At 41.2% G+C, this 12,135-nt stretch overlaps 1 protein-coding gene and 1 pseudogene across 5 annotated transcripts in view; both read left to right on the forward strand.

The window, feature by feature from the left end:
* OSBPL8 (oxysterol binding protein like 8) overlaps positions 1-12,135 on the forward strand; it is a 377,827-nt gene that overhangs the window by 314,918 nt on the left and 50,774 nt on the right. For all 4 annotated transcript variants that reach the window (XM_082257116.1, XM_082257117.1, XM_082257118.1 and 1 more), the window contains 2 exons: positions 3,386-3,484; positions 3,567-3,664. In XM_082257116.1, coding sequence (XP_082113242.1) covers positions 3,386-3,484; positions 3,567-3,664 — 197 coding nt within the window. The remainder of the gene's footprint in view (positions 1-3,385; positions 3,485-3,566; positions 3,665-12,135) is intronic.
* LOC309554578 lies at positions 9,901-10,905 on the forward strand (annotated as a pseudogene). Its single transcript has one exon. The product of its transcript is annotated as an uncharacterized misc_RNA (transcript).

Raw genomic sequence — 12,135 nt, forward strand, 5'->3', positions numbered from 1 at the left:
AGGCTGTCCAGCCGCAATGAAAGGAAATGCTTTGGAATCGCATTGTAAAAGCATACAGTCAAGGAGTTGACCCAGAGCTTTGCCAAACGTTTGCTCGCCATTGGCTGTATTTTATGACCTGTCAAGAAATATTTCATACAGACTCATCCATTTTTAAATTGTTCTCAAGCCAAAAGACCACTTTTTGCATAAGATTTCTGCTAGCAGTACAGAAGTGCAGAGTATTTATAAATTTAAATGCGTTGTGTACTTTAGAATTAGGGCTGGAACTGAGTAATATTGGAGCCGGTACCTAAAAGCATTCAAAGGTAGCTTTGCCCTTTCTGATCTCACCCTCTGCTCTGTAAGGCTATCCCCCTTTAGTCCCATCATGAATGCTGCTGCTAAACCCCTCTACTTTAGCAACCATTCAGTGCTTGCCACACCTCTCTGCCAATCCCATCACTTGATTCCAGTCACCCAACAACAACATACAAAGCCATCCACAACTCTCCCATGAGCTATATTACCCATGCTGTCCTCTCCACTCCTTCCATGACCACCAACTCTCTAACACCTTGTCTCCTCCTCCAGTGCTCGCCCCTGGGACTTCTTCAAGGCCTCTTCCATCCTTTGGAACTCTCTACCTCATTCTCTGCAGCTTTCTCCCACTCTGTGCACCTTTAGATGTTCCCTGAAAAACTCCCCCTAACTACACTTTTAATTATTCTATCAGCTCATCATTCACAGTTGTTACCTTTTTTTACCACCTGCCCCACCCTATTTGATTGTAAGTTAACACGAGCAGAGCCCTCCTAACCCTCCTGTGTTCAATTGTAATGTAACTGTACTGTCTCCCCTATATTGTAAAGTGCTGCACAAACTGTTGGCACTTTATAAAGCCTATATTATAATAATAATAATATTAAAGAGGTCCTAAGCCTTACAGGAAAAGAAACTGCAATGTCACCTATTTTTGTTTAAATATTATATTAAAGTGTCAGATGTTGATCTTTAGTTGCTCGGTGGCAGAAGACTAAATTCATTTCTTCAATATTTTCTTACATTAAACTATAACCAAACTCTCACAAAACCTTACATTTTGTAGACCACAGCTGTTTAAGTATAGTATTTACAGTCTCTTTTATGCCCCATATATATCTGGAGCATCCTGTATCTTACCCATGCTGTGAGGTTTCGACCTGCACTGTAAGATTTAAATGCTATCTTATTCAGGTGACTGAACACTGGCAAAGCTTTCAAAGGAACGCTCCTTGGGCACCTCCACTATAGCCACACTGCATGGATAGTTTTTCAGTTCCCCAGTTTAGCTTTAAAGCAGTATTAGGCCCAAAACCAAAAATGTATAATATTGCAGCTTACAAACCATTCGATGTGGTGGCTGCATTAGTTGTTCTGGTGATCTGGTCAGTAATAAGCCACTTGTATTCGTGAGACATAACTCTAGAGGAATGAGCACAGGAGGCACAGCAGCATTGTCAGTATTGGGGAGAGGGGAGTGTTAAATGTATTAGCAGATTTAGATACGCTAACAAATTGAAGCCAAACTCCAGCACACTCTTTATAATCCGTTACAGCAAATAGTTTTTCTTGTTGGGATAACATTTTTGCGTGAATAAATAAAAGCTGATTATTTTAGTCACCCCCCCAATGTTAAAGTGATTGTAAACAATCACCTTGTAAAACAACCCATTCAGTTTAAAATGGAAATGAAAGGCAAAACATTTGTTTATAGATGTAATAAAAAAACATAAATACTTGGCACTCCCTCTGTTCCCTCTGTTCTCAGCTGCATAAGAGCTGGGGGAGGAGAATCAACAGTGCACTGAACTCCCCAGTGAAAGGCTGTGCAGAGGGGGTGTGTCAGGACAAGTCTGATCATTGAAGGAGGCCAGGCTGATTTCCCAGCATTGCTAGAGAACTGACCACGCTGTACTCTCCTGCTTAGTGTGGTAAATTTTTAATAGGGAACCAAAAGGTTTGACAGGAACACCAAGGATTTCACACAAAGGAAGCAATATAAAGAGAACAGGATACTTGTTAATACAAGTACATGGTACAGCAGGCACATATCCGGAATATGACATGTTGGGGTAACAAACACTTTAGGGCCCCTTTCACACAGGGGAGTCCGTTGGCGGACTCCGTTTTTCTCAGCGAGGGATCGATCCGCCGATCCCCCACTGAGCAGGCGGATGGCAGCTCTGTCTCCGCGCTGTGTGCGGAGACAGAGCTGTCAGGTCCCCGCTGTTCTCTATGGGGGGAATCAGATGGGAACGGACCGTCTGTCCATTCTCATCCGATCCTATCCGCTGGACGGATGGAAAATAGGGTTTCCATCCGTCCAGATTTGATGGATCAGAACGGATGTCAGCGGACATGTCTCCACTGACATCCGATGCCCCATAGAGATGCATGGGGCATCGGTTCAGATCCGCCAAAAAAACGGACAGGCGGATCTGAACGGACCGTATGTGTGAAAGGGGCCTAAGGGGTTTGTCTCATCCTGCTGGAGAATTTTAACTTGTGAAAAATAACAGACTTGCTGGCTGGATTACCACATGAAAATTTAAGACAAAAGCCTAAAAAAAAAAAAAACATGCAGCCATCACATCTTAGAACTGGTAAGCTGCAATAAAATAAATGTTTGCTTTTGGGTTTGTTGCAGCTCTGAAACCTTTCTACCCCCAAAACCATAGTAATCTTACCCACCTGAAGGCCTGCTTCTTGAACTGTTTTTCTTTGCCTGCTGCTTGGATAATGGAAGTGAAGAGTCACACTGATGAGGTCATCCCTGCAATTGTCCTTCCTGCAAACTTGTTAGTGTTAGAATGACAAGCACTGTGCAAAGCAGTGGAGACTTGACTGGCGTAGAGTGCTGCCCCTTCCCTCTCAGTCTGGTTTCTGCTCTGCAGGGGACTACAAGAGGTTAAGATAACTTTGTATAAAATACATTTAATGTTTTAATTTTTTTATTTGCGTCCCAGGGTGGGCTTGAACCATAATGTTTTCATTAAATTATTATTTAAATAGGTTACATTTTATTTTTATATGTGTGATCTAGATCCTAGAGACTCTTTGTATTAACAGCTGCCTCATAATCACATGTATGCACATGTATAAGCAGTCTGCTAGCAGAAAAATGTCATTTATATTGTGGTAACTATTGGCAGCTGTGCCAGTGCACTGTGCATTGTAGCTGCTGCATGTAGGCTGACAACACTGCAGTTGAACTGAATGAGTGTTGTCACCCTGGGACAGGGTCTGTGGATGCACCTTTTATTTATTTTTTTTATCTGACATTACAAGGACATATGCAGCAATATATTTTGTTTAAGTTTTTGGTTTAGATAGACTTTCATTTTTGGACATTTTTGTCCCACAGGAAATTCCCTATCAGCTCTTCTGGAAGGAGATGGCAGACTAACATTCCTTAACAGAGGAGAGGATTACACTATGACTATGCCATATGCACACTGTAAAGGTAAGAATCCTTCTACCTAGTACTATGTTATGGAATTGTCTAATATCCTGCCAGTGTTTTACCTATTTATGTGTCTCTACAGGAATCCTTTATGGCACCATGACTCTAGAGCTTGGAGGAAATGTCACCATTACCTGCGAAAAAACTGGGTATAGCGCCATTCTAGAGTTTAAGTTAAAGGTATACATGCTTTTATTTTTATATAAACTGAGTGGTCGCTTTATTAGGAACACTATCATGTAAATGACTGACAGTGAATGGTCACAGTGTTTTATGAAGCAGGCTGAGAATTATTGAGATATGCATCACTGCGAAAGATAAATCTAGACTTTGCTGATTGATTATCATTATTATACAGGATCTATATAGCACTCTTTGTGCAGTGCTTAACAAAATGAAGGCAGACATTACAGTTACAATACAATTTGGTACATGAAGAATCAAAGGGCCCTGCACATGAGAGCTTACAATCTAAGAGGGAGGGTCAAAGGGATACAAAAAGTAATACCTGTGGGAGATGGGCTGATGGATAAAGTGAAAACATAGTGTATTGGATAGAAGCAGGATAGGCTTCTTTAAAGAGAAGGATTTTCAGGGAATTGTCTGAAGATGGATAGATTGGGGAATAGTCAAACCGATTGGGGTAGGGAGTTCCAAAGGATGGGAGGTGCTCGGGAGAAGTCCTGAAGGCGAGCATGGGAGGAGGTGATAAGGTTAGTGATGTAACTGGGGGCAGAGTTGTGGATGGCTTTGTAAGTTGTTAGCACTAATGATGAACAGGAGTATTTTTATGTTTATAAACAGTGTTTATAGAGTTTGGTTTTACCTATGGATTATAAAAGGAGTAAGTCACTTTCCGCCTCTGGAAGAGTGCATAACCTGCCATCCTGATCACCATAGGGAATGAGATCAATTCTTTGTATTTATTTTATGTAGGGAAATGTCCATTGGCATCCCTTTCTGTGCTTAGCTGCTTATCATATACTATGAAAATGAAGGTAAATTGTATTTTGTATGCTTTGTGTGAGCATTTATGTTTTAAGATGCATAGTGGACTATTTTATCACAAACATTTGGACAGCTGTTTTGAGAAAAATTAATATGCTGCCATTGTTGATCTCTTCCTGAAATGCTATTGGACAGGCAGGAATTTGATTATTTCAGTTTAATAATTTATATCACTGAGCAGAAGTAGTTACATTGGTCGATTTTCCTCAATATCTGTCTGTATTCTCTTCAATCTGGTAATGACCATTGCCTATGATAGCTGCTGAATGTGTATAGAAACAAGACAAAGAAATCAGTGCAAGGTGCATCTCTGAGCAATGATTGTAGTATCTATGGTCTCTGTTCTATGCCCCATATACATCTTAAAGTAATTGTAAAGGGTTATGGTTTTGCACAGAGCAACGCTGATTCCTCTCATCTGGGGTCCCCCACCAGCACTTCTGGCTCATCCTACCTTCGTGTAACCCTTCTAGAAAGCCTTTTGCTAGAGGGTACTCATGTGGGCTCGATCCCGAGCCGTAGTGTGAGCGCCTACTGACACACACAGTGCTCCCCCCTGCTCTGTTGTCGCTAAATTTGATTGACATCTCCCGCTGCTCTCACTGAGTACAGTGAGGAGGGGGAGAGAGAGCAGCTTAGCTGCTCTTGGGCTCAGCACTGAACCAAGATCAGACTCCGGTAATTATTTAGGGGCAGGAGATAGCTTCACCTAAAAAAAAAAAATGCATTAAGGTAAAAAAAAAAAAAACGTTTAGCATTTACAACCACTTTAACCACTTCACGCCCGGCCTATAGACAAATCACAGGCAGGCGGTGGCTTTCTTATTCTGAGTGGATGTTGTATGACATCCTGTCAGAAAGCGACAATCGCGGGGCTGCGCAGCGACATGATCTGTCACCAGCTGTGTTCATGGGACATAGCTGATGATTCGCTGCTGGAACCATGTGACCGCCGTGACGAATCACAGCAGGTCACATGACAGTTGTACGTAATGGATGGCTTCCTTTCATGCCATCCATTATGTACAATTGTGTTGCTAGCTGTGATTGGTCAGTTTTGATCACAGGGTACATACAGGGCCAATTACAGCCCATGTGATTAGGTTTGACCAGTCACAACAAAACAGACTAAATGATTCAGTTTCATTCAGTAAAATGCGTGCTTATAGCAATGTAATTCACTAATAAAAACAAACATGTAAGAAAAAAAGAAAGTCCTGATCACTTTCCGAGAGTAGTACAATATTACTATGGTAACATAATATTGCTCACAGTGTATTAAAAAAATAAAAAAAATTATAACTTTTTTTTTTTTTCGTACTGATCATGTCCCTGATCACTGCCACCACACCAGTTATATGATGATGCTGTACTAGTGACAGTATGTAAAAAAAAAAAAAAAAAAAATGTACTTTCTCGATTTTCCAAAGAATTGTGACAAAAATGTACAACTTCAAAAAACTAGCCATGCCTCCTACCTTGGACTGTCTTCTTTCCAAAAAGGGGTAATTTGGGGGGTATTTCTTCTGCCCTGGCATTTTCAGGCCTCAAAAAAATTAGATAGGCCGTCAGATATTACCATAGTTTGTGGTAAACAGACTAAATAATATACACTGATTTGGGTTGTTTTCACCAAACAAAATGTAGCAGAATACATTTTGGGCTAAATTTATGAAGAACAAATATTTATTTGCAAAATTTAGCGGGAAAATAAAAAACCGAGTGGTGATTTAATACCACCAAAAGAAAGCTCTATTTGTGTGAACAAAATGATCAAAACTTTGAGTAGTGTTGCATGGTCGCACAATTGTCATCCAAAGTGCGACAGAACTAAAAGTTGAAAATTGGCCTGGGCAGGAAAGGGGTAAAAGTGCCTTGTATTGAAGTTGTTAAGCATCCTCTATGTGTAAAGTTTAAAGCTGAAATTCAGAGAATGAAAAAAAAATGACCCTTGTAGGGGAAGCACACCGCAGTGGTAGTTTTTTTCTATTTCCTGGAGTTCTGTTTTACCACCATTCTACCCCTGAAATCATAGTAATATTACCCATCTAAAGAGTTTCTTTGCAACCTCTTTTTCCCTGCCTGTTGATTGATTGAATTATGGAGGAGAAGGAGCACAACTGATAAGGTCATCTCTAGAATCTCCCCTTCTGTAAACCTATTTCTTAAGTAGACAAACAATGTGCAAAGCTGTGAAATCTTCACTGATTTGGAGTGCTTCCCTTTTCTCTGATTGCTGCTATGATGTCAAAACAAATGTAGACACATTAGCTAGTTGTATAGAAAATACAAATACAAATTTGTGTTTTCAATTTTATGATTACCTAAATGGGTTTATTTTTTTTTTTATCCATGGGATCTAGATCACTGTGTGATTTCATGCAGGGATTTGTGAGATGAGGGAAAACAAGCTAATCCTATTAGGAATCTATTTTTCACCGATCACTAATTCATCTGTATCATAGGGGAACTGACATGGTATCAAAGTGATGTACGCTTGACACCTTAGGTTCTGGATTGCATTGGTTGAGAAAGGGCTCTTAGGTTGGTGTATCTTATAAAAGAGACCACTTAGGCCTGGTTCACACCTATGCCTTTTTGTGCTTTTTGCAGAAATGCACTACAGTCTATTTACCATTGTTTCCTATGGGACACATTCACATCTGTGCTTCTTTTCAACCTCTGCATTTTTGGAAAGGGTCAGGAACTTTTTTAACTGCAAAACAGTGCTTCTTTTGGTTCCATAGACTTCAATGGAGACACTGCAGGAAAGCATGTAGTGCATTTCTCCCGTGATTTGGCCACGATTTGCATTTTGTGACTGAATCTGCTCAACAACAAATTGGGGGCAAAATAAAGCTTAAAAAAAGCAAATCATTGCAAACTCACTTGTGCAAAAACACAAAACTCACAGCCAAATGCGCAGTAGAACTCATCAATCGCAAACTGCATAGATTGAAACCGAGCCTCAGTGTAGCTTTGCTGGAGACAGAAGTTTTACTTAACCACTTTAGCCCCAGCCCTATTTCGGACACTTTTTGTTCACAAGTTAAAACCAGTATTTTTTCCTAGAAAACTACTTAGAACCCCCAAACATTATATATATTTTTTTAGCAAAGACTCTGGAGAATAAAATGTCGGTCATTGCAAAATTTTTTGTCACGCGGTATTTGCGCAGCGGTCTTTAAAACGCCATTTTTTTGGAAAAAATTTGAAAAATCACATTTCACTGCATTTAAAAAATACTAAACAGTAAAGTTAGCCCATTTTTTTTGTATATTGTGAAAGATGATGTCACGCCGAGTAAATAGATACCAAACATGTTACGGTTTAAAATTGCGCCCCCCCGTGGGATGGCGACAAACTACGGTCAATAGAGATCTCAATCTGCGACGCTTTAAATTTATTTAACGGTTACCAGTTTAGAGTTAGTGTGTAGCTCTTTTTTTTTAATTATTGCCCACGCTCTGGCGATCGCGGCGATACCTCACATGTGTGGTTTGAACAGCGATTTCATTTGCGGCTCGACTTGCGTATACGTTTTTTTTTGTGCGCGAGCTAACGGTGACGGGGACGGCTAAATTTTTTTTTTTCCTATTTATTTTTTCTTTTTTTTTAAACTTTATTACAGGTTTTTAAAAAAAAAAAAAAATCTGATCACTTTTATTGCTGTCACAAGCAATGTAAACATCCCTGGTGACAGCAATATGTCGTGACAGGTACACTTTATGGAGGGATCGAGGGTCTAAAAGACCCTAGACCCCTCCACTACACTTCCCTGTATGCAAAACGCCGAAAACGGCATTTTTGCATACAGCCGTTTTTCAAATCTGCCGCCTTTTGCAGCACAGTAACCCGGAAGTGACGTCATGGACGCCGCCTCCGGGTTACGTCATCGGAGACCCGATCGATGCCGTTTCCGGCATTCATCGGGACTCCATCCAGCCGGCGGACGTGCCGGCTGGGTGCTCGGGGCTCCCGGTGGGACGGTAGCCCCGAGCAAAGCCGCGGAAGGCGGCGGGAGGGGGGGGGACGTCCCCTCCCGCCCCCCCGGGTAACGATCGAGCGGCTCCCGAGCCGCATCGATCGTTACCGACGGAAAGCCGACCGTCGGCTTCAAACAACGGTACCGGGATGATGCCTCTAGCTAGAGGCATCATCCCGGTATAACCACTCAAAGTCAGCCGACGTAGAGGTTACGTGACTGGTAGTAAAGTGGTTAATTATTTCATTTATTTTGAGTGCATCTGTTTTATTCCTGCGGCCAAAAATAATATAAAATGTTTCAAGGATTTCAAGGTAGGTGTCTGGTCAATAGGAAAAAATGCAGCTCCTACTGGCAACTACTTCATGGAGACTTGCAGAGCTTTTAATCAACTTAAACAGTTCTACATCTCAGTAATGCTTATCTGCTCCTTCTGCATATTTTCTACTGCAGCTGACTTGCCTTAATTAGAATTGATGGTAACCATCAATTTTTTTCTTGCTCTCTTGTTGTACCCTACTTGCATGCTACATTTTAGCTTCCTGTAGTTATAATTGTTTCCATAAAATTGTAAATTTCACATGCCAGCATGAATCATGTACATTTTCAGGTGAAATTTAAAGGCCACAAAACTATTGCCCTTTTCACTGCATCGGAGTACTGTAGTATCTTGCTTACAGGAAACATGGGGACATAGTGACACAGTGTTCAGATAAAGTTAAAAGCGTTAATTTATATGGATGACATTCCAGAGCAGTACATGATGGAAATTAAGTCAAATAAATCCATAAACTTCTTCTATAGCATTTCTATTAGATAAAGCAATGCACTATTTTTAAAACCTGAAATAAAGGTCTCTGTGCGCAGCAAACAATATTTACCCACCCTGGCTGGGTTGCAGAGATCATCTTTCTGAAAAGTCTTTAGCATCTGGCACACTCCTGTTTGTATTTGATATTTTGTTTCGACCTTGTGTATTATGGTTCCTTCAGCCAGCCCCTATATCTGTAATGACGTAGGGGCTGGTGGAGGGGACCACAGAGCACAGTGGGGAGTGTCAGCATCTGGCACTGAAGGAAGTCAAAGGTAATAGGTTTTTGAGTAATGTAGAAAGAAAGGGCTTATGCACAGCAGAGAAATCACTGGTATACAGTTGGGCAAAAAAGTATTTAGTCAGCCACCAATTGTGCAAGTTCTTCCACTTAAAAAGATGAGAGAGAGAGGCCTGTAATTTACATCATAGGTACACTTCAACTATGAGAGACAGAATGGGGGAAAATAATCCAGGAAATCACATTGTAGCATTTCTAATGAATTAATTGGCAAATTTCTCTGTAAAATAAGCAAGATTTCTGGCTCTCACAGACCTGTAACTTCTTCTTTAAGAGGCTCCTCTGTCCTCCACTCGTTACCTGTATAATGGCACCTGTTTGAACTTGTTATCAGTATAAAAGACACCTGTCCACAACCTCAAACAGTCACACTCCAAACTCCACTATGGCCAAGACCAAAGAGCTGTCGAAGGACACCAGAAACAAAATTTTAGACCTGCACCAGGCTGGGAAGACTGAATCTGCAATAGGCAAGCAGCTTGGTGTGAAGAAATCAACTGTGGGAGCAATTATTAGAAAATGTAAGACATACAAGACCACTGATAATCTCCCTCGATCTTGGGCTCCACGCAAGATCTCACCCCGTGGGGTGAAAATGATCACAAGAACGGTGAGCAAAAATCCCAGAACCACAATGGGGGACTTAGTGAATGACCTGCAGAGAGCTGGGACAAAAGTAACAAAGACTACCATCAGTAACACACTACGCCGCCAGGGACTCAAATCCTGCAGTGCCAGACGTGTCCCCCTGCTTAAGCCAGTACATGTCCAGGCCCATCTGAAGTTTGCTAGAGAGCATTTGGATGATCCAGAAGAGGATTGGGAGAATGTCATATGGTCAGATGAAACCAAAGTAGAACTTTTTGGTAAAAACTCAACTCGTCGTGTTTGAAGGAGAAAGAATGATGAGTTGCATCCAAAGAACACCATACCTACTGTGAAGCATGGGGGTGGAAACCACATGCTTTGGGGCTGTTTTTCTGCAAAGGGACCAGGGCAACTGATCCATGCAAAGGAAAAAATAAATGGGGCCATGTATCGTGAGATTTTGAGTGAAAACCTCCTTCCATCAGCAAGGGCATTGAAGATGAAATTTGGCTGGGTCTTTCAGCATGACAATGATCCCAAACACACCGCCCGGGCAACGAAGGAGTGGCTTCACAAGAAGCATTTCAAGGTCCTGGAGTGGCCTAGCCAGTCTCCAGATCTCAACCCCATAGAAAACCTTTGGAGGGAGTTGAAAGTCTGTGTTGCCCAGCGACAGCTCCAAAACATCACTGCGCTAGAGGAGATCTGCATGGAGGAATGGGCCAAAATACCAGAAACAGTGTGTGGAAACCCTGTGAAGATTTACAGAAAACGTTTGACCTCTGTCATTGCCAACAAAGGGTATATAACAAAGTATTGAGATGAACTTTTGTTATTTACCAAATACTTATTTTCCACCATACTTATTTTATTTTGCAAATAAATTCTTTAAAAATCAGACTGATTTTCTCTCTAATTTTGTCTCTCATAGTTGAAGTATACCTATGATGAAAATTACAGGCCTCTCTCATCTTTTTAAGTGGGAGTACTTGCACAATTGGTGGCTGACTAAATACTTTTTTGCCCAACTGTATATGTTTTTTCTAAGTAGGACATCCACAAGCATGGCGATGACAGTCCCTACCTTTGGACCGCTCCCTCTAATGTGTTTTAGTCAAAAGGGCTTACTAGACTAAGCCCTGTTGGGAGAGAGGGGGGGGGGGGTCCTAGGGCAGGAACTGTCATTGCCTTTCTTGTGGATGTCAGCGATTTATCCAGTGTGTGGTGGCTCTTTCTTTTTACTTTGAGACTGCGGGCAAGGACAGCTTGACTTTGCCTTCAACACCTGAGGTTCGAAGTGACAGCGGGAAAGAGCTACTTGGAGCCGAGCTGCTGGAACAGAGAGTTGCTTGTTCATTGTTGTCCAAACAGGAGTAGGTCCTAGAGCAAACTTCTCTGTAACCCAACAAAGCGGGACAGGTAATGATTGTGTGTTTTGCAGGGACATCTTTATTTTGTGTTTTAAAATAGCAAGAGTCTCTTTAAGTTATTTCTTCTTTCTTGAAACATAAAATCTGGTTGAAATTGATAAACAATTCTCAAAACAATTAGATTTCTCTTTGCTGGGGGCCTTCTTTGGCTTTCTGGTACCTTGGCAGTTGGCTTAGCATCTTGCACAGTCTAGCCGATTCTGCTATATAGATTGGGAGTAACAGAATGGATGGAGCGTGTGTCGGCATGACTGGGGAACACTTTTAAAGGTAAACGCAGATGAGGAATTTTTTAGACGAACAGCAAATACATGTAAATTCTAATATTATGATCTGTTTTATGAATAAAAAAACAAATCAACTATAATGTCACATTATCTCTTGTGAGGACAGTCTCTCAGGACAAACTCTGGCAGTTGTGAAGAGGCAAAACAAGGAGGATTTTCAGGCCTGGTTCACAACTATGCATTCTTTTAGTGCATCTTGCATTTTGCAGAAACAAACTAAAGTTCATTTAACATGGTTTCC

The sequence above is a fragment of the Pelophylax lessonae genome, assembly GCF_965119305.1.
Source record: "Pelophylax lessonae genome assembly, chromosome: 4".
Classification (NCBI taxonomy): Eukaryota; Metazoa; Chordata; class Amphibia; order Anura; family Ranidae; genus Pelophylax; species Pelophylax lessonae.